Source organism: Zingiber officinale, chromosome 2A, assembly GCF_018446385.1.
Source record: "Zingiber officinale cultivar Zhangliang chromosome 2A, Zo_v1.1, whole genome shotgun sequence".
NCBI classification, from domain to species: Eukaryota; Viridiplantae; Streptophyta; class Magnoliopsida; order Zingiberales; family Zingiberaceae; genus Zingiber; species Zingiber officinale.
Genome location: NC_055988.1, coordinates 3,289,775 through 3,316,864, shown reverse-complemented (window position 1 = coordinate 3,316,864; position 27,090 = coordinate 3,289,775). Strand labels below are relative to the sequence as shown.

General features: G+C 37.0%; 4 protein-coding genes across 9 annotated transcripts in view; 2 read left to right on the top strand and 2 right to left on the bottom strand.

Annotated features, from left to right (window-relative positions):
- The window catches only part of LOC122040557 (beta-galactosidase-like), a 30,545-nt gene extending 27,886 nt beyond the window's left edge, over positions 1–2,659 (bottom strand). For 5 of the 6 annotated variants that reach the window (XR_006128634.1, XR_006128635.1, XR_006128637.1 and 2 more), the window contains exon 1: positions 574–784. Coding sequence is in view for 1 of the 6 variants with exons in the window: in XM_042599911.1 (XP_042455845.1) it covers positions 574–706 (133 nt within the window). In the remaining 5 variants the exon portion in view is untranslated. Of the gene's footprint in view, positions 1–573; positions 785–2,551 lie in introns of those variants that run through there. The other variant, XM_042599911.1, reaches the window with a different exon arrangement.
- A 5,200-nt stretch (positions 2,660–7,859) lies between these two features.
- LOC122040556 lies at positions 7,860–12,308 on the top strand. The gene is made up of 8 exons (XM_042599910.1): positions 7,860–8,013; positions 8,487–8,591; positions 8,683–9,345; positions 9,985–10,037; positions 10,140–10,523; positions 10,602–10,643; positions 10,737–10,825; positions 12,180–12,308. Exons 1-8 carry the CDS (start codon positions 8,004–8,006, stop codon positions 12,247–12,249), a joined length of 1,416 nt encoding a protein of 471 aa, XP_042455844.1. The 5' UTR covers positions 7,860–8,003; the 3' UTR covers positions 12,250–12,308.
- Positions 12,309–12,590: 282 nt separating this feature from the next.
- LOC122040555 (scarecrow-like protein 3) lies at positions 12,591–16,849 on the top strand. Its single transcript, XM_042599909.1, has 3 exons — positions 12,591–12,729; positions 14,119–14,405; positions 14,538–16,849. The coding sequence occupies exon 3, from the start codon at positions 15,215–15,217 to the stop codon at positions 16,643–16,645; it is 1,431 nt and encodes a 476-aa protein (XP_042455843.1). The 5' UTR covers positions 12,591–12,729; positions 14,119–14,405; positions 14,538–15,214; the 3' UTR covers positions 16,646–16,849.
- Positions 16,850–18,483: 1,634 nt separating this feature from the next.
- Positions 18,484–22,003, bottom strand: LOC122040554. Its single transcript, XM_042599908.1, has 3 exons — positions 21,881–22,003; positions 19,701–19,738; positions 18,484–18,773 (listed from the first exon to the last, which is right to left on the bottom strand). Exons 1-3 carry the CDS (start codon positions 21,951–21,953, stop codon positions 18,660–18,662), a joined length of 225 nt encoding a protein of 74 aa, XP_042455842.1. The 5' UTR covers positions 21,954–22,003; the 3' UTR covers positions 18,484–18,659.
- Positions 22,004–27,090: the final 5,087 nt, after the last annotated feature.

Here is a 27,090-nt window from a genome sequence, read left to right as displayed (position 1 = left end):
AAAAAAAAGAAAAAGAGACAATACTGCTGCATGAGATTCCTTCCAATTACTTATACAGCTTCTAGGAACAGTCAATGCCTGAAGCCTTAGCATTGTAAGAAGTCGCTAATAAACTCTTGATCACAGAAGAAATCATTGTACAGGATGAAGCAATCTCCAAAGGCTTGGTTTAGAAAATTTAGCTTTGTCTTCTTCAAGTTGAAATTACCAAAAGCATGTCAGATCACTCATTATTTCATCTCATATATGTTAAAAAAGTGTATCCTTAATTCCTTATTGTCTATGTAGACAATATCATTATCACAAGTATGCTTTCATTGGAATCACACAGTTGAGGTACCTCCATCAGGATTTCCAAAACATGAAAACAATCAGATCATAACATGATACTAGGTTAAAATAATAGAGTAACTATATCCAATGAAAAACATCAAGCCCAACATATATATCAGATCATAACATGATAAACCTCATGCAAGACCAAACTATAAATTCTAACATTGGAAACTGAGCTTAAACTTTAAACCTTCATAAAAGCATTCAACCCTTAGAAATATATCAAAATGTTGTTACCTTCAACCGTATCATGTGAGTGAAGAGGAACATGTGCATCACGTTTTCTCCACTTAATAAATGATGGATCTTCCCAGATTCTATAAGAATAGTTATTGGGAGAAAGCAATCCAATTGGAGAAATGCTTGCCATGCTATCAGAAGCTTTTCCCTTTTGTGCAACAAAACTTCTGTAGACGACAGTATTTTACAACATCTGTCGAAAGGAATTCTGTAGACAACAGTATGTTTACATCATATGTTAAAAATAAATTTTAAGCAACAACATTAACATGTCAGGTACATGCCAAAAGTTTTAGTTCAAGCATTTATTAGTTGTCGGTTACCATTTGATCTTAGAGTTGACATAAACAATGGTAATAAAACCTAGATTTTAACAACTAACAGGATCAAATGAGAGGATGAAAATAGACAAAAGAAAAAGCGAAATATTTTTAGAAAGCTACAATAATGATTTCAATTGTTACAACAAACAAAAGAAAAATAAATAGAAATGATCTTTTGTAATCATAAAATGTTTCCGTAGCTCTCTAAAGTGTCATTACGTCAATTACCAGATTATAATTTGATCATTACTTGTTAGCTGGACTTTTCTCTACATGACAAAATATCCTCATTCACATGGGATTTGAACAGAATCAAAGGAACAAATCGCTTAACATCCCCACACATAACAGTACACTATTTTGAGTGGATCTTCAACCTGATTTCATGAGGGGCTATAGTTTTATGAAAGCTTACTACAGCAGCTTAGGTGTATGCAGAATCAGATAGAACAAAATACCTTATAGAGAAGGATTTTTTTTTTCCTCAAGGATGTTATGAGATGAGATTATACTCATTTTCTTCATTGGCATTGAAAGAGAAGTCTAGGGAGGATTAGACTTTTGCAAGGCACAGTTAGGGGCTTGTCCAGGTTTCTCTAGTGTTTCAAAATCCGACTTGAGGATTGAATTAATCATCCCTCCAGATCATGATTTTTTCAAAAAAAAAATATATTCCATTGGAAGTCTTCAATTATTTCAACGGGCATTGAGCTTACTTGAATGAACTAGACGAACAGGTCAATTTAATTTTAAACATTTGGTTTCTCAATACTTTTACTTGAATATCATATAGATTTGAATTCTCTCTGTGAAGTAGGATCAAAATAAATTGTTATATCACTGCTTCTGTTTCTCTTAATCTATTTGTATTTCTCTGAATCTTGTTGTCAGAGAAATCACACACGAGGTATCAATTACCACTATGGCAAAGATTTTATCATGTGGCTCCAAAATGAGAGTGGTTTTAGCATTCTATCCACATCAATTTCCATTTACAGAGTGTGGTTTGGTATGGTGGATTCAAGCAAATAGTTCATTGAATCAATGGTAGCTTTTTTTGGGTAGTCAATCAACAGGTGGTGGTAGAACGACCACAATCCCAATCCAAAGTTACCTTATTCCATCTCCATCTGTAAACTCGACTGATGACGTTTTAGGACGTTATTATGTCACTATCAAAAGCATCGGCCAGTTAAACTTAGAAACGAAGAAAAAACCAAATCCATTATTCAGGTCAAATTTGGTAGTATGGAAATACAGTACCTACAGTTCATTCATATTCAACCAAAACAATCAGAGCTTGATTAGAACTTAATTATAAATGGAAAATTTGACCAAATAACATCTCGATCTAAAGAAAATATGCATATCGCTAAAGAACAAGTGAATATTCACACAGACTATAAAACTCAAAACAACAACACAATGGGGCATGATCCGCATGGATGTAACTCAAGGATCGCCATGGAGTTGGGAGAATGACCAAATATACTGAACCTTGCAAGATTACATCGTAATAGACATGAAAGAGTTGCCGGTCGGTGACTTGTGAAGGGAAAACTATGGGAAGATGAAAGATAGGACGAGATGGCCGTCCGAGAGGGGATCAATCAAGACGCGTAGGCGGCGGATGGAGGAAGGGGAGAACTCACCGGCGATCGCCCGATGCGACAGTGCCACTCGCCACTCGCAAGACCGAGGAACAGAGAGATCTTTCTTATCTTATTATTTATGCCAAATGGACCAAAGAAAAAAAAATCAAAAGATATTTTTATTATTATTATTATTATAGTCATTTTTAATTAAAAATTTTATATGAACCGTCCATTTTATCCCCGTCTTTCACATCTCGTAAATTTTACATTATATATGATAATAATTTTATCCAAAAGTATTATATATCTCATTTTTAATCAAAAGTATAAATAACTCTACACAACAACCAATTCTTTTTCCACTTAGGCTACGTTTAATAGAGTGTAATCTGCCTTGTAATGTAATCCAGATTACATTACAAGACTGATTATTTTGTTTGATTTCATTTTTAACTTGTAATATAATATAATCTGGATTACAAAATGTAATGAAGTTTTGTAATCTGGATTACAAAACAAACACATTGTAATCCGATTACATTACGAAGTCACCTTTTAACAAAAATTTGAATGTCAAATATACCCCTAATCTGTCTCCGCCCATCTTCGCCTATCGCCACTGCCCACCGCCCCCCGGCGGCTGACGACCGGCGACGGGCGGCGACCGACGGCGACCAGCGATCGTCGGCCGCCGTCGGCGACTGGCAGCGGCAAGCGACCGACGACGACCCGCGATCGCCAGCCGTCAGCGGCCGACGACCGGCAACCGCCGACGACCGACCGATGGCCGGCCGATGGTCGGCGACCGGCGATTGCCAGCGGCCGGCAACCGAGGACGACCGACGGCCGACGACGGCCGGCGATCGACGGCAGCGGCCACAGCAAGCTCCAACAGAGATGTAGCGCTCGTCGGTAGAAGTCGTAGGATATTTTTGTCATTTTATAATAATATGAATTACATTCCTTATAAAAATAATAGACACCAAACAAAAGAACGTAATCACCTTTGTAATCAAATATTACATACATTTCATTACCAAACGTAGTAATGTAATCAAGATTACATTACATTACAAATTTGATTACATTACAAACTCAATTACATTACGCCCAACCAAACGTAGCCTAAATGGGATCGGCTGTATAAATCATTTTATGTTATTGAGCTTTATCTCCTATTATAGCATCATCTATATTTAAATAAATTTTATTTTATTTTATTATTGCTAACCAAGTCTTCTTGGGTCTTCCTCTTCCTCATTTGATATGCATGTTTATCATAATTTCACATCGCCTAACTGGAGCATTTATTGATTGTCTAAGTATATGCACGTATCATCTTAAACGTGTCTCTCGGAGTTTTTCCTCAATAGATGCAACTCTGACTCTCTCTAATGTTCTCATTTCTTATTTTGTCTATCATCGTATGTCCACACATCCACCTTAACATCCTCATCTCTGTAACTTTCATCTTCTACTCATGTGCTCAAGTCATAACCCAACATTCAGCTCCATATAACATAGCAGGTCTAACTACGGTTTTATAGAACTTACCTTTAAGTTTAAGAGGTACCTTACGGTCACATAAAACGCTCGACGCTCCCCCTCCATTTCACCCATCCTGCTTGTATTCTATTTAAAATATCCCTCTCAATCACTCCATCGTTTTACAAAAATGATCCCAAATATTTAAATCTCTCGATTCCTGGTATCTCGTCCTCTCCTATCTTAACAATTATTTCATTACTTCTAATATTGCTAAACTTAAATTCCATATATTCTGTCTTTAATCTACTAAGCTTAAAATCTTTCTCTTCTAGTGTTTCCCTCCAAGATTCTAGTTTAGCATTTACTCCTTCGCGTGTTTCATCTACCAAAATAATATCATCTGTAAATAACATGCACCACGGTACTGTGTCTTGAATGTGCGCAGTGAGTTCATTCATAATTAGTGTAAAAAGATTGGGACTTAGAGTTAATCCTTGATATAATCCTATCTTTATTAGAAATGCTTAAGTTACTCCGGTTGAAGTCTTTACTCTGGTCGTTATATCCTCATACATATTCTTAATTAGTTCAATATATATTACGCTAACACCTCTCTTTTCTAAAATTCTCCATATAATTTCTCTTGGGACTCTATCATAAGCTTTTTCTAAGTCAATGAATATCATGTGTAGATCTTGTTTTTACTCCCAATATGTTTCAATTAATTGTCTAAGAAGATGTATAGCTTCTATTGTCGACCTTCCAAGCATAAACCCAAATTGATTTTCTGTCACTGTGATATCCTTCCTTAATCTTTTTTCTATTACTTTTTCTCAAAGTTTCATAGTATGACTCATTAGTTTAATACCCCTATAGTTTGCATAATTTTGTACGTTTCCCTTGTTCTTATATAAGGGAACTAGAGTACTTATCCTCCATTAATCAGACATTTTTTCGTTTTAAATATCATGTTAAATAATTTTGTAAGACATTCAATACTTTGTTTCCCTAAGCACTTTCATACATCTATCGGAATATCATTTGGTCCAACGGCTTTTCCATTGTGCATCTCATTTAAAGTTTGTTTTACTTCTGAAGTTTGAATTATACGATAAAAATTAGAATTTATATGCTCATTTGACCTACTTAAATTACCTAAGTTAAGTTGGTCACCTAAACCTTCATTAAAAAATTGATGAAAATACCTCTTTCACCGTTCTTTTATTTCTCCATCGTTTATTAATACTCTATTATATTCATCTTTAATACATTTTATTTGACTAAGATCTCTTGTTTTCCTTTCTCTTACTTTAGCTATTCTATAAATGTCTCTTTCCTCTTCTTTTGTATCTAATTTTTTATATAATCGTTCAAAAATTTTATTTTTTTCTCCACTCACTACTTTCTTAACTTCTTTCTTGGCTATTGTATGTTTTTTTTTTGTTTTCTTCGTTCTTGCAAATATATAATTCCTTATAAGCTATTCGTTTGCCCTTCACTTTCTCTTGTACTTTCTTATTCTATCACCAAGATTCTTTACCTAGCGGTACATGTCTCTTTGACTCACCGAGTACACTCTTAGCTACTATTTTCAACTTTGATACTATCTTATCTCATGTTGTATTAGAGTCATTGTATATTTCACCTAATGCTTGTACTTCTACCTTCTCCTTAAATATATTTTGCTTCTCATCCTTTAACTTCCACCACTTAATTTTAGGAATGGTATATATTTACTTTCTATTGATACTATGTTTGAGGTGTATATCTAACACTACTAACTTATGTTGGATAGTTAAGTTTTCTCTAGGGATGACTTTACAATATTTACAAATCTTTCTATCATTCTTCCTAACCATAAGAAAGTCAATTTACGATTTATTATTCCCACTTTTGAATGTGACAAAGTATTCTTCTCTTTTCTTAAAAAACGTATTAGCTAATATAAGAGCATATGCTATCGAGAGTAATTTTTATATAAGGTCATTTGTGATTTATATATTTTTTATATTAAATGGATAAATTTTTAAAAAAATTATCTACTTTCATAACACAATTTATATATATATTTATAGAGGAATCTTATTGAAATTTAAATTTTTATGCTCTTAATTATTCCTCTTAGGGTTTTAGATTGAATTTGAATCATGCAATAATTTAGAACTTATATATCTAGGGTTATAAATGAATAGAACTTTTATGAACAAATTTAGTATTTAATTTGATAAAAATTTATTTATGTTCATTCTATATCCATAAAATTAATTAAATGATAAATAATTTGTTAAACTAAATAAATAAACTTAAACATATGTTTTGCCCACTTGAGAATCTCTTTATAAAAAAATTAATTTAATTTAATATCATATTTTATCTTAGTTAAAAACTTGAGAACAATATTTTTTTTAATATTATTGGCCCAAGGTGTTTATAAAAACTGTTTTACTCGTGATATTGTCAATTATAAGATGTGGAACTAAAAAGAACTCTAAATTTCTAATTGATTAATGAGAAAAATTTTCAATAATACACTATAGCTGAATCTCGAACTCTAAATCCTGATTGATTAATGAAAAATTTTTTAATAATACACCACAGCTGAGTCTCAAACTCTATATCATTGATTAATTAATAAAAAAAATCAATAATACATCGCAGCTAAGTTTTGAACTTTAGATCCCTGATTAATGCTAATACGGTGATAGGGGCCCACCAAGGGCAGGTCAAGGATGGAGATAGCAGCCAACATAGAGGTTAAAATCAAGACGGTCAACGCCAGGAAACCAACGGGCTCACTAAAAGCGGGCCGAGCGGAGGTCGACTTCAGCTGTCGATCGGAGGTCAACTTCAGTTGTCGATCGGGCTTGAAGGGTCCGATCAGCTAGAAAGTTCATCAAAGTATATCACTCTCCTCGACAGGTCATATAGAAAGAGCATCAGATGACACACAACTGACCAAGCAAATACCGGGACGACTGGAGCTCATCTCCAATCGGGTTAGAGACAATTGGTCGAACCAAAGTACAACGAAAAAGAGCAGCTGAGATTGATCGGGCGGGGAGTTCTAGCTGAACAACTATCCCACTAGACTAAACAGTGGGACCCCTCCCATATCTCATAATATCCTTTTGGGAGGTAATGCCGTTGACAACAAGGTATAGTCAATAAACAAATTGTACGATGGAAACTTCTACGGTCATGTAAAGGATTTGCACGCCCTAATAAGGTATAGTGTTAGAGACACTTTTTTGACATGTCCTTTCATAGGATGGTTGGAAAAATGTGTCCGCGCCTTGAGGAGTGTGCACATCACCTACTGTAGCACTATATAAAGGGGGGTCCATGCACCGATGGAGGTATATGCGATTCATTATTCACGCTTGCGATTTCACTGTTGCTCCGCCTTTTTCTACTATTCCAGTGACTTACTTGAGTATCGGAAGACCAATACCGAAAACTCCTTCCCTAACCCGGCACTGACATTGCTTGTGTTGCAGATCGGAGGTGAGTCTTCACACAGTCAACCGATGAGTCACATCCCCAATCAGCCTTCTTCACGATTTTTGAACAGGATCAGATGCGTTTGTAGAAATTACTAATAAATTTTAAAATTATTTTTTATATAAAAAAAAATATTAATATACTTTTATTTTGGATTTTATAAAAATTGATAGATTCGTAATAAAATAGGATAAGATATTGGAATATATATTTTTTATAAAATTACATCCGGATTTATTTAATTTTTATTATTAAAATTCCGATATAAAAATTCACGATTAAAAAAAAGGGGCGATGTTTCTCCGTCCCGAAGAGCCAGAGAATGGTATAAATAGGCACAGCCATGAATAACACCATATTTCAGTTCACACGCCTTCCTCCTTTTGGGCCTTTCCTCTCTTCGATTCCATCTTCTTCTCGCAACCCTCGATGTTTGTGCTGGTCTTGCGGCCTTCTCAAGGAGAACATTCGTCTCCACAGCGGTTCATGGATTTCTCCGCCTTCCTCCTTTCCTCTCGCCATGGAACAAGGTAAGGAACAATTGAATCCTCTCCCTTTCCCTTCCTACCGATTAAGTTGTTTTTTTCATCGGTGATTAGATGTAATGTTTGCGATACTCCGTCGTTTCTCTGCGATCGTGCTATAACTTTGAGCTACTAGTATTGTTCGTATGTCTTCGAGTTGTCCAATTTGGGAGTTGAATGCTAGCATCGAGGCTACAAACATGTGTAGATAGCTAGGTTTTGAAGAACTAGAAGTTTAAATACTATAGTAGGGTCGGAAATACTCTTTTTTCTAGTTGCAATTACCACTTAGCTCTGATCTCATTTGAATTAGTTGAACTTTTGAACATCGACGAAGAGCACATTCTTTTGGTCTTTTCCTGGAGAACTAATTGTAATTTTAGTTGACCGTTGAGATTACAATATCGATGTTATTGTGGTGGTTTTCGTGTTTTACACCATATTCTCTTTGGATAACAACATCTTATTAGAATTTTCAGTGTCACGTGATATGGATTGGAATGAGGGTATTCTTTCTCTTCAAAAGAATAAGAGCAGGCTAAAGACTCCTGAACAAGTTCAAGCACTAGAAAAAGTTTACAATGGTATGCTTAGTATTCCTTTCCAACAACCAATGTTTTTGTGTTGCATGAATTATCAAATCTGAACGTGCTTAGTTTGAATATAATTTCTCAGAGCAGAAGTACCCGAGTGAATCTTTAAAATTGCTGCTAGCGAATCAAATAGGGTTATCTCAGAAGCAGGTTTCTCGATGGTTTTTTCACAGAAGAATGAAAAATAAAAAGCTACTAGAAATTGAAGCATCTGCAATTGGTAACCAGAAAAATTCCAGTAGCCTTATAAACGACCAACATAGTGGAGTTGAGCAAGAATCATGTAGTAGCAGCAAACAAGGTGATTTGCATCTCAATTCTAAAGATGTAGAAAGCAAAAGGTCCAATGTACATCAACTTTCGATGGTAGGTCTTGCAATGCAGCAGAAGACTGCTAGTGGTAGAGTAGCGCATTTAGTATGTTCGAACAGTAGGCCTCATGGACCAAGAATAAAATTGAAAGAAATGCTAATACAGGAGAGGATTCCTGCGGCTACAGATGTTTCTAAGCACTTATTCATGAGGGAAAACAAGGATTTGTTGAGCAGAAGAAGCTTACAGAGCCAAGGAGTGATGCTAGATTCGAGACAATATAATCATATGACTTGGAAGGAGAGTTATGCTGTTTCTTCCTTGAAATTGAAATTGGGAAAGTTATATTGTCATGAAGGTCCATCTCTTGGTGTTCACTTTGACCCACTACCACCTGGGGCTTTTAGTGCATCATTCACAAATTCAACTTATGGTAATGCTTATGTTTTTATCATTCTTCTATGCAATCACTTTCACGTCATGTGCATATCTAATTTCTAAATGCTTAAATTTGTGTTTATTGCCTTCTTTGTCATCACACGCAGACTTCTTGTTGAGAATGTATTCCTCTTATTTGCCACAAATGTCGTTGATTGTCCTACTGGTTTAACAATGGACTTCTTTTTTTATATCACATATTAACTTCTAGATAATAACAATTTTGAGATTTTTTTGATTTCTTGACCACGAGGTGTACCACACCATATTGATGTGGGAATTCTATGAGAAAGAAAACATGGAATAGAAGGCTCTGTGAAGTGTGATCTTAAATTCAAAAGTTAAACCAGAATTGAGGAGGACAAGGGCCTGCCACAGTTATGGACGAAGATGAAAAGTGGTGGGTTTTATGGATTGCATTGTTGTGGGGAGAGAACCAAACTCCTTGCTTTGCTACTATGTTTGATTCTTATTTGGCCTTTGCCTTTGTACAACATCATGTTTATTCACGAGGTTTTCCTATTTTCAATATGCAAACTTGAGTTCTTTGTGCTAGGCTTGATTCTTGGTGCTAACTTTAGTCCTACTAACTCTCTCCCTTCTCTTCCTTTTTTTTTTAACATTTTCTTCCCAGAGTTGTGCCATATCAGAGAATCTATGCAAAAGGCTACCTGTAACCAGAGAGAGGTAATGAGGGGACTTGAAGTACATTTCCACAACTGTAATTAAACTTGACTATTGTCAGTTGATAATCATATAACTTGTACTGGCAATGATTTCTTTGGACAGCACAAACAGTTGTTTCTTCATCCCAACACTTTATCTAATTTACAGTCAAATCACCAGACTCACATGGACAAGCCCACTCGTTTCTATGACAACCACAATTTTCATGTAAAAGATGCTGAAGATTCAGAAAGGAATAGGTTGGAATCTAATTGCAGGAAAATTGTAAGATGCTCAAAGTATAGACCAAAAATGGCATATGGCAGAAGACAACACTTTTATTTAAATGATCAAAAAGCAAGCACATCCAAAGCATTCACATGTCTTCAGAATTATTATGATCCTGAATCTTTATCACAAGATTTCTCCAACAGGGAATCCTTGAGATCAGCAAATAAAAATACTCTGAAAAAAGGCAATGTAGTGCTTCCTAAAAAAATAATAAAGGTTAATATACTATCCTTTTTTTTATTTGTTGAAAGTCTGCACTTTTAACAAATATTCATTAATCTCTACTTTTTGCAGAGTGCAAAGACCTTGAAGGAGCGAACTGAACACCCTAAACTAGTTGAGAAAGAGACGCTTACTTTTTTAACACATTAAGATTTAGGTCACAAATTATGTTTCTAATATTATGACTCATAATGCAATTTTGTGCAGATGACAAGTAAACGGAAAGCTATTGAATTTCAAAGTCAGGGACATGCAAAATTATCTAGAAAATTGTCATGTATGGATCCAAGATACGGGTAATTACTATGAAGGAAATTTGCTAATTTTCAGATGTTGATTGTAAGATAGAGGGATCAAATGGGAACTCTCCTGGAGATTAATTAGAATTTCTGTTCATCTTTCTTTCATTTTTGTTCATTTTGGTAAACAGTCTTGAAGAGGTGATTGAAGTCCTTTAGAGTATCATAATCATTAGAGAACATGAGATAAGTTAGTGTGCTAAGGTAGACAATCTCAAGAACTATTGGAAGAGAGAAGATTGATTTCCACATATGCCCCTTTGAAGGAAGTTACTCTTTAACAAAATTATTCAGCTTTATAGGTATATTAGCAATCCTAGAACAATTTTTAAAACCCAGAAATTTCTGAGACATAAGACAATGGAGTTGGCATGATCTTCAGCATGAGTAAGACTTAGAAATGATCTTGAGTAGGTGGTGTATTATTCAGATTTCCAATGGCCAAGTTGTTCTAGCACCATTATTCGTGGTTGTCTCGTAGTACAATTTAACTGTCAAGCCACCCAAGATTATCCACCACCAATATCTAACGTCATTTTTGCTCATTGATGTTAGGTAAGAATCAATAGCATCATAATTGCGAGGTTGAATCTATTATACTTGCTTTGCTTGGAGGTAAGAAAAAGATAGTCTTGGTTGAGGAAAAGGAAAGAAAAAATTTGAGTGTTGATCAATTCTATTGATTGTGTCGTAAGGAAAAATGAACGGGAGCAAACGGAGAAGTATCAGGGCAAAAATATAGTTTCTGAATGGTTAGCCAAATTGGGCAACCAATCAATGAGACCATATTATTTCCATTGTTCCTACTAAAAACTGGTGCAAATAAAATGACTGGTTTGGTGGGAAGATTTATTCCCTTCTTCCTTTATCTTTATAGAAATTTACTTAAAAGAGAACATTTTGGGAGAAAAAGAGGAGTATAAATAGGAAGATGACTTTAAAAAGTATTGTTTACTGGGACAAATATATGGAGGTGGACTGGAGGCAAGATCCTCCAGCTACAAGATTGTAGGAGGAGGTGATAGTGGCATTCAGAGGCGAAGCTCCATGACAAGAGCAAGACATTGAACAGTCAAAGTTATGGCAAAAACAAGAGGCAGAAGAAGGCACTTTAGTGGTTCCACACTTAGGCAAGGAGGTGGTGTCAAGATGAAGTGGGGAAATATATGAGTACAAGGAAAATATCCACTCTACCTATTCAATTTCTGTCTTCCTAAATAAACAACATACCAGTTATCATTTATGTTCTCTGTTTTCCTTCCTTGCTCTGTCTTTGTACCTGCAACTTTATCAATTATATTTTGCATAATCTCAACCTCTCTATTCAGCACTAACATTGCTGATCTCACAGGTGCTCTGTGGTCATAGAACCTAGTTTCAACGAGGATGATGATCCTGAAACTACATCCTCAATAGATTGAATAATTGAGTGAAGGTATCTTGTAGTTTGTCTAATATTAGACGTTGGAGAAAGCTTTCAAACAAAATCCAGACAAGGGGAGAGACGTGGAGAATCTGCACATCTCAAGGCCACAAAGTTTTGTATGATTCGAACCAAACAGGACGCCTAAAAGTCTAGTTGGCTACTGCAATCAGAACACGGGATTGGACTAAAAATACCAAAAAAACTTTGTGAGACAGGCAAGTTTCTAACAATTTGCAAACACAAAGGCAATTCTCTGGTTACCAGTATAATCCAAATTGATGGCATTACCACTTCTAATCTTGTTGGGCAAAAATGTTAATTGTACATAAATCTAGGTGGAATTGCTTTCAATACCAATTTTCAAAGTTAGGCCCCTACAATCGGAAGGTTCCAGACTAAGCTCTCCCCCCTTTTGAAAGTTCGCATCTGATTCTGCAAGTTGACGGAGAGAAAATGCCGGAAAATTACTTGACTGGTAATTTTTGCCTAATTTTCAACCATGTAATAGTAAATCTATATATATGCATGTAATTTTTTACAGTAATCAAGTATCATAATGGCCTATTGTAGCACAAATTTGACACTTGAATCTGTCGGTGAAGTTATTTTTGCAAATAAATTGGTTGTTTTTTTAATCCCAATTGCAAACAATGTATTGATTCTAATAATTCAATGTTGTGTAAGTTTTTATAGTGGCCATGTGTTGCAATAGTGATATATCTTGATCATTTGTTGACACTTAAACTGTTGTTCCAGTTGTGCAGAAATAGTTGATTGGCAGTTTTTGACCAATTTTCAACTACATGGATAACATCGACACCTTGAAATATTGCAACAAAATACATATCGTATTTGTTCAGTAAATACATTTTGTGGTAGGAAACTATCCCAATAATTGTTCGCATGTAGACAACATAGAAAACTATCTAAAATCCAGCCAAAGATCAGCTGAAAAATCTAGAAACAATGCATGCACTTTCATGTTATCCAAACTATTTGCTTTGTTTTTTCAATTGTTAACATTTTCCTTCTAGTCATTCTAATCAAGCTGATTGTTGGTAAACCAAGAGCTAGTTTTATATTTGAATTCACAGTTTCCCTTATCGCTTTGTCGATCCACTTGGCTCATTAGGTTGGGTCATGCCGTTCACAATCTGTTCCATGTTGAGTTTTTTTTCCTCAATCCATATGTTCATATTCTTGATGTTACTTAGATTGAGGACTCAAATTCAGATAGAAACTGTGATCTTTCTCAATTTAGTGATTGGTATCGTTTATTTCAACCTTCATATTCACATTTACTTTTGAAAAAGATACAAACCTAATTTACTAGAAACAAAGTCCAAACCAATAGGACCACACAGCCCTTTCTCCAAATATAGTGTTGAATTCTAGCAACCAAGTGGCAAATGCTTACCTAGAAATTTGGCACCTAGAAGACAAATCTCATCCCACACACAAACCAACTGAAGACAAAAGGACAGCCAAGTTCCCTGTGTAGCGATTGCCATTCCCACCTGCAGCCTCAACATCTTCTAAAAAGCGAACCAAATTCAAGCCCAGAACAAGAGAGACAGTCCAAGGATGTCAGAGTGGATCCAAGGAGCCATGGCTTGTTCCAACCTTAACCTCTTGTATTTGCTTGTTGGAAGTTACTTTGGGAAATGCCTGCCATGTTTCAATTGTCTAGAAATGCTCACCCTCTCATTGAAGAAGATGAAGAATGTCTAGTCACTCTGATCTTCTATTTTTATAGTATGCCTTTTCTTGAGTGCAGTGAATAAATATCTGTTTCTGTCTTTTTAAGAGATATATCTATTCAATAAAAAAGTAGAATAATATTGATGAAATTTTCTTGATATAGTTGAGGGATAGATAAGAGAAAGAGGCCACCCCAGCTTTTATTGAAGAGAAATTATTGGGGGGCAGAAAGCTGCAGTTTTTGTTGCCGCACTTGAAATCTGCACATGCAGTGGCAGTGCCTGAGAGGGAAAGAACAGAGGAGAGGGAATAGCGTCAACACAAAGTTTGTTTGGCGTTGCGACTTCTTCTTGTCCTCGTATGCCTTGATTCTTTTGCCGACCACTGGGCTCCAAATGCCCAAATGGCACTGCATTGGCATGAGGACTGGGGCTGCACTCCAACTACTTTGTAAGAATGTTTTTTTTTTTTTTGGTTGACTGAACCATTCAGAACAATGAAAGAAAAAGAAAACAAAAGTAAAAAAGAATTAAAAGGATACCGTTTAATTATTTCACTGACTACTCTTGCTTTTTTTTTCAGTAAAAGGATGAAATAAAAAGGTCAGACAGGTGAAACAGAAGCTGTGCAATTCGACTCCACGACACGGGCACCGCCACTTGTCTCGCCTGCGCAAGCGTCCCCTCCTTGTCGCCTCGTCCTCGTCGTCGTCCTCATCCCCCGGTCGATGCAGCCACGGCGAGGTGGCCATGCTGCTCGCTACGCGCCGAGAGCCGACGCTTGGACGTGCCTTGCCCAACCACCCGCGCACCTCCGCGTGAGACAAACCTTATCGGCCACGGAACAAAGAGGCCGCTCTTATTCCCTGCGCTCCGCGACAAGCGAACCCTCCCACCGCGCGTCATAATTTGGCACTGTGCGGAGAAAAACAAGGAAGCGAGATGCCGACAAGAAGCCTTGGCTTTTGTCGTCGCTTCGCCGCTGGCTCCGGCGTTCAAGGCCCTTCCTTCCCCTGCTCCCATTTTGACTGCGCCGGCTTTGGCTTTTTGGAGTTTTAAAGGTGGGAAAGCACTTTGTGTGGCTGTGGAGGCGGGGGAGAGTCCTTTCGCATCTTATCAGATCTTCGGGTGGAGAAATTCGAGCTCGCTCTGTGGATTCCACGCTAGGTTATATTTAGGGTTTTCTTAGAGCGTCGGGGGAGAGAGAGAGAGGATTGGAGTCGATTTGTCTTTCCGATCTTGATCTTGTCAGCGGGCAAGATGGCGCCTATGATGATGGGTAATGTGGCCCAGGACGACGGGTCGTCGTCGGTGACTTCGTCGCCGCTCAAGAGCTTCTCGTTGATGTCTCTTTCGCTGCCGGCGCTGCTGCCCTGCTCGCCGTGGCACCGGGAGCTCAAGTCCGACGAGCGCGGGCTCTGCCTCGTCCACCTCCTCTTTAACTGCGCCAACCACGTGGCCGCCGGCAGCCTCGACCGCGCTAACGCCTTCCTCGAGCAGATCGCGCTGCTCGCCGCCCCCGACGGCGACGCCATGCAGCGCATCGCGTCCCATTTCACGGAGGCGCTGGCGCGCCGCGCCCTCCGCCTGTGGCCGGGCCTCTACCACGCCCTCGACTCTGCGCGTGCAGTGGTCCTCCCCGTCACGGAGGCCGCCGTCGCCCGGCGGCATTTCCTCGACCTCTGCCCCTTCCTCCGCCTCTCCTACGTCGTCGCCAACCAGGCCATCATGGATGCTATGGAGGGCGAGAAGGTCGTCCACATCGTCGACCTCAACGCCTCCGACCCGACTCCCTGGCTCTCCCTCTTTAAGGGGCTGAGGGCGCGACCGGAGGGCCCGCCGCACCTCAAGATCACTGGCGTCCACGAGCACCGGGAACTTCTCAACCACACCGCCATCCGCCTCTCCGAGGAGGCCGAGCGACTCGATATCCCATTCCAATTCAACCCTGTGGTTAGCAGATTAGACGACCTCGACATCGAGAGCCTCCGCATTAAAACAGGGGAGGCACTGGCCATCACCGCCGTCCTCCAGCTCCACACCCTGCTCGCCACCAACGACACGGCCGATGGCCGCAAGGCAGCGCAACGAGCCACGCCGGCGGGAACCACACAACAACCAACCCTGGGCGATTTCGTCGACAAGGACCACAACGGGCACAGCCCGAACTCGAACTCGGCACCATCGTCGCCATTCGCCTCTACGTCGCCGGAGCGGATAGACAGCTTCCTGTCGGTGCTGTCGGGGCTGTCGCCCAAGCTGATGCTGGTGACGGAGCAGGAGTCCAACCACAACAGCACAACACTGACGGAGCGATTCGCGGAGTCGCTGTTCTACTACGCCGCGCTGTTCGACTGCCTCGACTCGACGGTGCCGCGGCGGTCCGTCGAGCGGCTGCGGCTGGAGAAGATGCTGCTGGGGGAGGAGATCAAGAACATCATCGCGTGCGAGGGGTGGGAAAGGAAGGAGCGGCACGAGAAGCTGGACCGATGGGCGCGGAGGTTCGACGCCGCTGGCTTCGCCGCGGCGCCGCTCGGATACTACTCGCTCCTGCATGCCCGGCGACTGCTGCAGGGATTCGGGTGCAACGGCTACCAGGTGCGAGAGGAGGCCGGCGGCTGCCTCATGCTGTGCTGGCAGGACCGGCCGCTCTTCTCGGTGTCGGCATGGCGACGCAAGCGGCGCGATTGAGTCGACTTGCTGCTCTTCTTTCTCCATTTCCGTTTGTTCTGTGCGTGTAGATAAATCTTTTTGGCCCTGCGCACTGCACGAACTAATTAGAACAACAATGGTGGATTCTGTCATCGAAATGGAAGATCCATCTTGAGGCCACAGACTCCATGTTTAATCAATCTTCTTCAAATCACAATTTCTCTAGATCAATGCCAATTTCTACGTTTTGATTTTGATTTCGGAATTCAGATCTTCCCGTCTAACTGGAGTAGTGCCACTAAGGGTTGGCGGTTGGCGACCAAGGCGATTAATTATTACTCGTTGAAGACGCTGGTAATATAGTCATTATTTTTATGTTTAATTTAGGGGAATAAGAGTGAGGAATGAGAATATCAATCATTAATTGTCATTGTTGATGTTTGAATTATAGAAATATAAATACAAATAAGGGAATGAATCATTATAATTTGATAATGACCCATTCTCATGTCTCTCTCAGTCATTACTCTATTTTCAATAATCAAAATATTTTTTTATTTTAAAAATATTCTTCATCTAAAATTAAAATTTTCTCTCTTAATATCAAATATTAAAATATATTTATTTAATTTTTCTTTCATATCACTTTCTCTCTCCTTGTTATCTCTCATCATATTTTCTCTCTCCTCATTTTTCCACTCATTTTCTCTCTCCTTAATCTCTCTCATCACACTTTCTTTCTCCTTAATAGCTTCTATTACACTCTCTTTCCTCTTTTTTTCTTATCACACGTTCTCTCTCATTATACTTACTCTCTTATTATATTTTCTCTCTCCTTAATTTCTCACCTCACACTCTCTTTTCTCTTTCTTCTCATCACATTTTCTCTCTCCTCAATCTCTCCCATCACATTCTCCCTTTTTTTCTCAACACATTTTTTCTTTGATCATACTTTCTCTCTCTTCAATCTCTCTCATTACGTTCGCTTTCCTATTTTTTCTCATCACGCTTTCTCTTTCATCATACTTTCTCTCTTCAATCTCTCCCATCATACTCTCTCTCCTCATTTTTTCTCATTACACTCTCTTTTTTCATCCTCTTTCATTATATTTTTTCTCTCATCTTTTATCATCATGTTCTCCCATCACACTCTCTTTTGTCATTTTCTCTCATCGCACTTTCTCTCTCTTCATTTTTTCTCATCACACTTTCTCTCTCATCATATTTTTTCTCACATTCAACTTTCTCTCACACCTAATTTTTTCTCTTATTTTTCTTTAAGGGTAAAAACGAAAATTTTAATTTATTCTGATAGAAAATATTTAACTAACCAAACATTGTTTTTAAGAGTGATATTCATGCTCATATCCATTACCATTTCATAATATTATGATTCTCATTCTGATTTCTATTCCTAGGAAAGAACCAAACGCTCCCTTAGAAGAACGTGAAAAATATCATCATTTTGTCTGAAAGAGATGGGTAATATAGTCATTTATTTTAAGAAACATGAATAAGGCCAACGTAGATTTTGTTTCTATAAAGATAGTCCAATCCTATATGCACAAGTACACACACATTCGATTCTCCGAAAAACCTTGCACTACTTCGTCCTCATCCATCGAAATTTAACTTGAGTATCGGAGTAGTTACACTTGGAATTTTCGTCCGTCATTCTAACTTTCTATTTCTAGTAATTTCTCTCTAAGCTCGGACGGATCTTCGTACATCAAGACTAACTCATCGGTGGCTTGTTCATCGACGGTCAAACAAGATTACTCTTCCCTACTGTTCTTATCTATAAGAAATCATCTACAGGATCAACAGCAATTTAAAGTGGAAATCATATTCAAAGACATAAACATCTCACCGCAATGTGATGAGTGCACAAAAAATTGAGACTTCCACTCAATTATTGAATGAGTACATGATTCTGATGTCAAATTTGAGTCAAATTAAAATATGACAATTTGCTTTACCAGAAACATTTGCATAGGAAACGATTTGTTCGAGTGCAACAGAACTATGAATGCTAAGCTTCTCAAACAACCAGTCAGTATGATTTTCCACAATGTATCAAGCTCCCAGCTCCCATGAAGAGACCAAAAACTGCAGCACTTCCAAGGGTGGTTTGCCCAATATATCTTATCTTCAACAGTCCTGGAACCTGCAGATCACATATTTTACAATCTAAAGACAAATGCACAAAGATTAACTTGAAATTTATGGAGTCCTAGAACAAATGATAAAGATTAATCAGAAACATCATCATACTTTTACAAAAGCCAAGATGAAGAAAGCAAGTCTTGCAGAAGAGTTCCAAAAAATGACAATCAATCATCCATTGTCGTTTTCCTCTGTTATTTTTTTATCAATTATGTGTTAATAAAAGAAAAGGTAAACAATCGTCATCAACAAGAATAGGAAGCATAGCGATCGGTTTGATGGACAGATATGTTGGTCCATACATTCTAGCACTAAGGGTGCATACTACGTCCAGCCATGGCTGGTACTTGGATTACCTTTTACTGGAAGTTAGACCATGTGTACAGGAAGAAATGGAGCTCCTTCTTGTACCAGCAAATGTATTGACTAACATCATCCATATACCAATTGCACAGAATTATGTTATTGCCATCTATAAGCAAGGATTTTGGATTGTTTTGACCTATATAAGTTGATTAAAGGTTCTTCTACATCAAATGTCTTATATTTAATCTCCTCTTCCTTGTCAAGCCCTCATACATAATTGGTTGATCTTAATTGAAGATGACTGACACCGATTGCGAGACTTTTCTTTCAATTTTTGTGATGAAAAAGAGAAAAAATTCAGGAAGGCAAAGATAACTGTTCAGCGCATACAAATTGGGGGAGCTCATTCAGTGGTGCTCTGGGTGAGCAGACTCTCTATGGTTACAACTCAGGGTCTCGAGCCAATCTTTGTCACACGGTATTGTAGAATTATAGTGATCAACATTCAATTCTATAGGGTAGGAGCTTATACTAAACAGCATCAAATGGTGAGTATTAAATAGTAATTGCAAACTAAAGAGCAGGAATTTCCTATAGGAAGATAGGAACCTAAAATAAATACCTTGTATCTGATAGCTTCATATGTGCCGTAAACTGCGCCTGCAAGTAGTTTGTTAGAATTAGCCTTTCAATTGTTTGTAAATAAAATCCAGCTATACTAAATATATTAGGAAAAGGAAACTAATATTTAAAATACACTAGAATTATGAATTAAACATTTGTATTTCAGGATAACAAGGTTCTAAAATTCACTAGGCACTAATCGGGCACTAGTGCCTAGACTGCCTAGGCAAGGACTAGGCGCCACTAGGCGGATTTCACGGTATCAACATAAATTATATAATAATTCACCATTGATAACTCCAACACAATAATATCAAATTTAAAATGAGTTCAAAAATACACAGCTAATAAAATATCACAAATTTATTCTACTTCTTCTCTATAATTTTCAACAATTTGTTCTTCATCAGACACAAACTCAATATCATCATTGTAATCCACCTCTTTTTCTTCGGATGCAAAATCATCCTCGTGAAATTCTCACTTTAGAGATGCTTCGGAGTTGTCGGTTGAAATGACGTTTTCAAAGGATGAGACTTTGGCCAACCTTCAATTCAATCCCTTCTAAGTCGCTCAGGAAAGATCAAACAACAATCAAATCGATTTCTCCAACCTTTCAACTCTCTGATTTCTCCAAAATATCGATATCTCCATTTGCTTTGATTTCTCCAGCTCTGGTTATTCAGTAGAAGATGAAGTTTGGTACTAGCCGCTAGGGCAAGCCAACAAATTGATTTTCTTGTTGGACCAAAGTTTAGGGCTTATAAAACTTAAGCCCAACACGCAAAAAAAATTACATTTCAGTTCTTTTTTAATTGGGCTTTAAATTTAAAAGCTCAGACTAAAAAAAAATAATGAAAACCCTGCACTATTTCCATGGTGCCTAGACGATTCGACCGATTAGTTAGTGCCTAAGACCGCCTAATACCGCCTAGATGTCAAGGCCGCCTAGGCAAGCTGACTAGCATGTTTTTAATGTGGCTGACTGGCACGTAGGCCGATTTTTATAACACTGCAGGATAAGGATAACCATATTATCCATAGAATCTCAAAATCACACCAAGATATCTGTCAATTTTCTCTTGTTACAGGGCAACACATACTTTAGTTTATAATGTTGGTAAACTCAAACACAAAATGGAGATTTCATATTGGCATCAAGGATTAGATACTAAAAAATATTGATTTCATATTGGCATCAAACAGTGTTAGGATTTCAGCAGCCACTTGTATAGTACAAAGCATGGTTATCAATACTGGCGATGGACATTCAAAATACTTATGAACATTCAAAATACTTATGTACCGTTAATATGAAGGTCAATATTGATAAGAAAAATTCATAAAACTAGAATTAAAAAAAAACAAATTTGTTAAATTTATAAGAAAAAATAGAACAACTCAGCATGTATAGTTAAGTCACAGAGTAAGGATAAAGTTGATTTAATGAAGCTGTCAATAACTGCAAAGTCTGAAGTCATCTTGATTCAACAAACAAACAAAAAACACACTTTTTTAGTCCATAGGATATGTCTTGTAACGTGAGTGAAAGATATTTAGTATTTTTCCTGAAGATTAGGAGGCCAAGCAACACAACCAGATAACAGAACTATAAAGCATTTCATTTCATACTATTCAATAAAGCATTCTTTCATAAGTGCATTATTAGCTAAAGCATTTGATTTGTTAACCATGGTATTAACTACAACATAATGCATGCTATAAAAGCTAACTTCAGATGATTTCATGATTTCATAAAAAAGGAACTCGGTCGAACACAAAAGATATATCTGAGCTACACATGTTTCAGATAGTTTTATGTTATCCTAGCTAGCATTGGCTACGCATTGAGGCATAGTGGCGAGAGCTTCAACATCCTAAAAGACGAAGAGCCATTGGTAAAAGAAGCCATCTTATCTTACGTCTAGGAGAATCCATCTCCCTCTGCTAAGTAACAAAGAGTAAAAAAACAGCAACTTGGACAATAAAGCGCACAAATTGGCGTCTCCCAAATTGAACCTAAATCGCCTATTCCTTCCCAGAAGCGAATCTTCGACGAAGGGACGACTCGTTGAGTAAAGATGGAAATTTTAGGCTTAGGGTTTTCGATCGGCGGGCAAAAAGACGGAAACAAGAACGAGAGGTAACGAGCAGAGTTATGGGCTGGAAATGACATACCGACTGCGCCGCCGATCGATCCGCCTATCGCCACTCCGGCCGTGACGCGCGCCAAGCAGCTGTCTCTCCCCATTTCTTCAGCGTCTCGGCGATGAGAACCCTATTTTGGCAAATACCTCCTCCATTTTATTTCATTTTATAGATAATATTAATAATTAAAGGTAAATAAATAATAAGAGTTTTCATATTTCACTGAATCTAAAATGCCAAGGAACAATTTTCGGAAATTGATAATCTTTTTAGAAAAATCAAATGTTCATTAAATAAAATATAATATAGGAATCAATTAAAAAATGATAAATAATAAATTATTATTAAAATAATATGGGATTCAATGGAAAAAATATCGGTAGAAAGAAAAAAAATAAAAGGAATACCAAGGGAGGGAAGAATAAAATTTGACTCTATAAGCTATAACTTCAGGTCGATTAGGGTGAGCAATCAACTTGTCAAATCGATCAACCTATTTATACCTACTAAATTGAACCCAAAAAAAATCATCAAATATAGAGTCAGACGTAGGGTCCTGATATTATATTATTCGATCTAGTAGAGCCGAATAATTTATTATCCCAATAACTGAACCAACCCAATCCGTAATAATTCCTACTTGTAACAATTACTGTCGATAACTGCTACACGTTGTAGCAGCTACTATCGATTAGCTATTACAATGTGTAATGAGTAATGTCTATTATCATTTTAAAATATTTTATTTTTTATTATATTTATATTTATATTTTATATTTCATTAGATATAGGGTCAGATATCCAAATAACTGACAACTCGTCGGATATCTGATACATAAAAATCACCGGATATAGGGTTGGATGTAGGTCCTAATATTGAATTATCTGATCTAGTAAGACTGGATAATTTTTTACTTCAATAACCGAACCAACTCAATCAACGATCATCCTATGTTCCATGTTCCATATTCCTATATAAGTCATTGGATTTAGTATAATCCAGATCTTAGATTTATCCGGGTGGATTTGCATGTAAGAGAATATTTAGCCATATATTCACAATTTTCATTATTACAATTCATTATTGATTGTTTATTTTTCCTCTAAAGGTTCCTCCTTCTTAACAAGTCTTCAAATATAGAGGTGATAAGATCTAAGATGGTAACACAAGTTAGCATTAGATCGACTCCTTTTATGCAGCCCATTCGACGCTCAAGTTAGTAATCCATCTAAAAGTTAAGAGAAAAGTAAGTAATAGAAGATGAAGAAGAAGAATTTGAAGGAGTCGCTTCAACTAGTTAGAAGAAGAAGACTCTCGTACCTCGTAATTACCATCTGAGGTGTATATATATATAGTCCAGAAAGGGAATCTCCGTGTCATTCTCGTCCGCGCTTCCTCTCTCTTTCCCTCCCAAGTTCGTGAAGATGTAGTTTTGTGAGTTCGTTATAGCGAGACTAATCTATGACTTTCACGTAAGATGGAGAGATTTTGAGAATACCTTCTTGACTAGTGATGCATATCATCCACTTATTAATTGCCACGTAAGGGAGGGAAGGTCTTCAAGGGAGTTGTCTATGTTATTTTCTTGATTTACTATGTGTGGATAACCAAGTGTTTGCTGACAATCCACACACTTAATCATAGTCTGGTTGGTTTTATTATACATATTGCTCTGCCATCTTTAATAAGCATATTGTCATGCTGGTCTTATTAAGAACATTGTCTTACTGGTTTTAAGGAGATCATTGCCCTATCGGCCTTATTAAGAATATTGTGCTATTAGCCTTATTAAGAACATTGTCCTGCTAGTTTTAAAGAGATCATTGCCCCGCCGACTTTATTAAGTATTGCCCTATTGACCTTAAGGAGATCATTGCCTTACCAACCTTATTAAGAATATTATCTTACTAACCTTATTAAGAACATTGCTTGGCTTTAAAGAGATATTGCCCTGCCAATCTTATTAAGAATATTGCCCTGCTTGCCTTTGATAGCCCTCAGGATCAATCCGATTACCATAAGATGTCCCTCTTTTAAGTCGGACTGAAGAGAAAAGTCGAATGAAGTCCGATAAAAAAGTGTTTAAAATACTTAGCTCGGGGATAAATCTGGTCACTATCAAATGTCCCTCCTCTAAGTCGGACTGAAGAGCAAAGTTAAATGAAGTCAATAAAAAAGTGTTTAAAATACTTAGCTCGAGATAAATTCAGACGTTTCTCCTCAAGTCTAACTGAAGAGAGAAGTCGACTTCAGTCTGATAAAGAAATGTTTAAAATACTTAGCTCAAAGATAAATATTGATATCATCATATGCCTCTCATTCAAATCCGACTGAAGAGAAGTCAACTGAGTCCAATTAAAAAATATTAAATAAGAAAAAAAAAACTTCCATTTTTGTTAAAGTCATTGGGCTAATTAGAAGAACCAGATTGCTAATCATCATGATATTGTTAAGAAATTTTCCTCATTCTCATAAATATTTTCTGAATATAATGAGGGATTAAGGAACCAAGTTCCTTTGGGATAAGAATGAATAATTGCTAATGAGAAACCCCAAATATTCATATCAATTGAGAAGTTAGATGAATAAGTATGGAAAGATCAACAAAATGATCCCTTTGCAATAATATAATAGTGCTAATGAAAAGGCCCACCATTATTTGCTGAGAAAATGTGAGAAAATCAGAAGTGTAGATCTATGACCTGGATAATATAAATAACTTGAAAATGTCTCATACTATCTAGAGATGTTTTTGAGGAGCTCTTAGAAGACCAATAAGGTAATCCCCATTCAATAATATCATCAAAAAAATATCAATATCACTAAATATTATCCAAAGATATACTTTAATAAAGTTTTAAAAACTAATTTTAGCCCATTATATGTGGGAAGTGTTGTTAAGAGAACATAGAAATACCAAAGAGACAATTCTCCTTTCAAGAATGAATGTGAGTTGTGTGTTCTATAGAAGCTTGGGAGGTGACTAATTCCAGCTTGGGAAATGCTTGATACATGTAGTAGCTTGAAATCCAAAGATTAGTAAGAAATAAATATTGCTATAAGACTGTCATAAGATACTATAGTCCGAAGGCTATGAGAGAATGACACAATTGAAGCTATCATGATATATAAAGGTTATTATAGTTTGCCCGAAAGAGAAAAGTCTTATGCTTAGTACATTGGTTGTTATAAGTTGGTCTGGAGGCAATAATAATTTATCTAGCTCATAGGTTGTTATAGTTGCTTGGAGCCAGTATGAATATATCTAGCTCTTAGGCTGTTATAATTTGCTCGGAGGCTATGAAGCCCGAAGGCTGTGAGATCGATAATATAGCTATAAGCTATTATAAGTTAGGTCAAAGGAGAAGTAAGATATCTGGCTCTTAGGTTGTTATAGTTTGTTCGAAGGCAACGAGAATACCTAGCCCATAGGTTGTTATAGTTTGTTTGAAGACTATTAGCAAATATTATAGTGTAAAGTGTTGTTATAGTGCCCGGGGGTTATTGTAAGATATCTAGTTCTTACATCGTTATAGTTGTCCGGACAATGTTAGAATATATCTAGCCCATAGGTTATTATGGTGATGTTTGAAAGATGCCATAGTAGAATAAGACTGATCTACCTTTGAGAGCACCAGAATACCAAGAATGTGATAAATAATACAAGTCCAGTGCTATCTCGATTTGGGAATAGGAATTTGATCCCTCAATCCAAAAGATAATAATAAGAAGATCAAAGATATATAAGCACCATGGATCTCAAATTCAGAAACTCAGGTATTGCTGCAATTTGATGGCCTTTTATTTGTCAACATTTTTCATAACAAATCTGATATTTATAAGGCACATGAATCCATATCTAATACATGATAGCCACTGATCAAATAGAATATAGCCTAGGAAGCAAATTTAATAAATTACAACAAGGCTAATGACAACTCTCTTCAATTTCTCAACATCATCTATGAATATCATCTCCTTCGAAATCATGTCCATAGCTTACCGTAATGAAAATATATGAGGATTAACCAACATATTACCACATCCTTTAAGTGACGTTTGGTTGGACGTAATGTAATCAAACTTGTAATATAATCAAATTTGTAATGTAATGTTGATTACATTATTATGTTTGGTAATGTAATGTATATAATCTTTAATTATAAGGATGATTACATTCTTTTGTTTAGTGTTCATTATTTTTTATACGGAATGTAATTTGTATTATTATAAAATGCAAGAAATATCCTGTGACCTCTGCGGGAGGTGACGGTCGACGGCGGTAGTCGTCACACCTCTGTCGGGGCGCTGGCCGATGTTGACCGGAGGTGGCGGCCGACGGTGGCGTCCGGTAGGGGTGGCGGCAACGACGTCGATGACCAGCGGTGGTGGCCGGTGGCGCCTAGAGGTGGCAGCCTGTGGCGATGCCTAGAGGTGCCGGTGGCGATGCCTACATGCTATCATCGATATGTGACACAGAAAAATTTAGAAGTCATCAGATTTTTAAGTCAACTTCGAACATTAATCTATTGTTATATATTGGGAATGAATTACAAGGTAAGTCATATATTATTGGAAAGCTATGAATGTCTACTTTCTAACAAAAAAAAAAATGATGCTAAAAAATAATATTCCTAAAAAGATTATGATCATTTTGATCCAGATTTGTCAGGTTGAAATTATTGCTCAGAAGGGACTATTGCTCAGGAAAAAAAAAAGTATATTGCTCCGGAATGATATATTGCTCAGAAAAATATATTACATAGGAAAGATTGCTCAGAGATGGATATATTACTCGGAAAAACATATTACTCTAAAATTGGAAAGAGTTAATCTATGTTTTTGATATTTTTGATAATCTTCTTGGAATTTATAAAAGTCGATGAGCCTTTAATACCTCTCCTAATTCTCCTACGCTTTCGATGTTTATGTATGTTGAACTAATATATAAAAAGATAATACTAAATGATCAGAATCTGATCAATCAGAATACATACATGCATGCATATACATGAACATTTTAGTAATATCATATATATATATTAATTACATATATGTACATGCATGTATTATAATTAGAAGATAAAGATTTTTAATTGGTCAGATTCTGGCCAACAAGATTTACTCTATATAAAAAATCCTCAATCCCTGCTTCTGCTGTAGATTATCGAAGAAGAACTCCAAATTGGACCATAAGATATATTCATATCAAACTGAGTATAAGTAGGAAAGAATAATT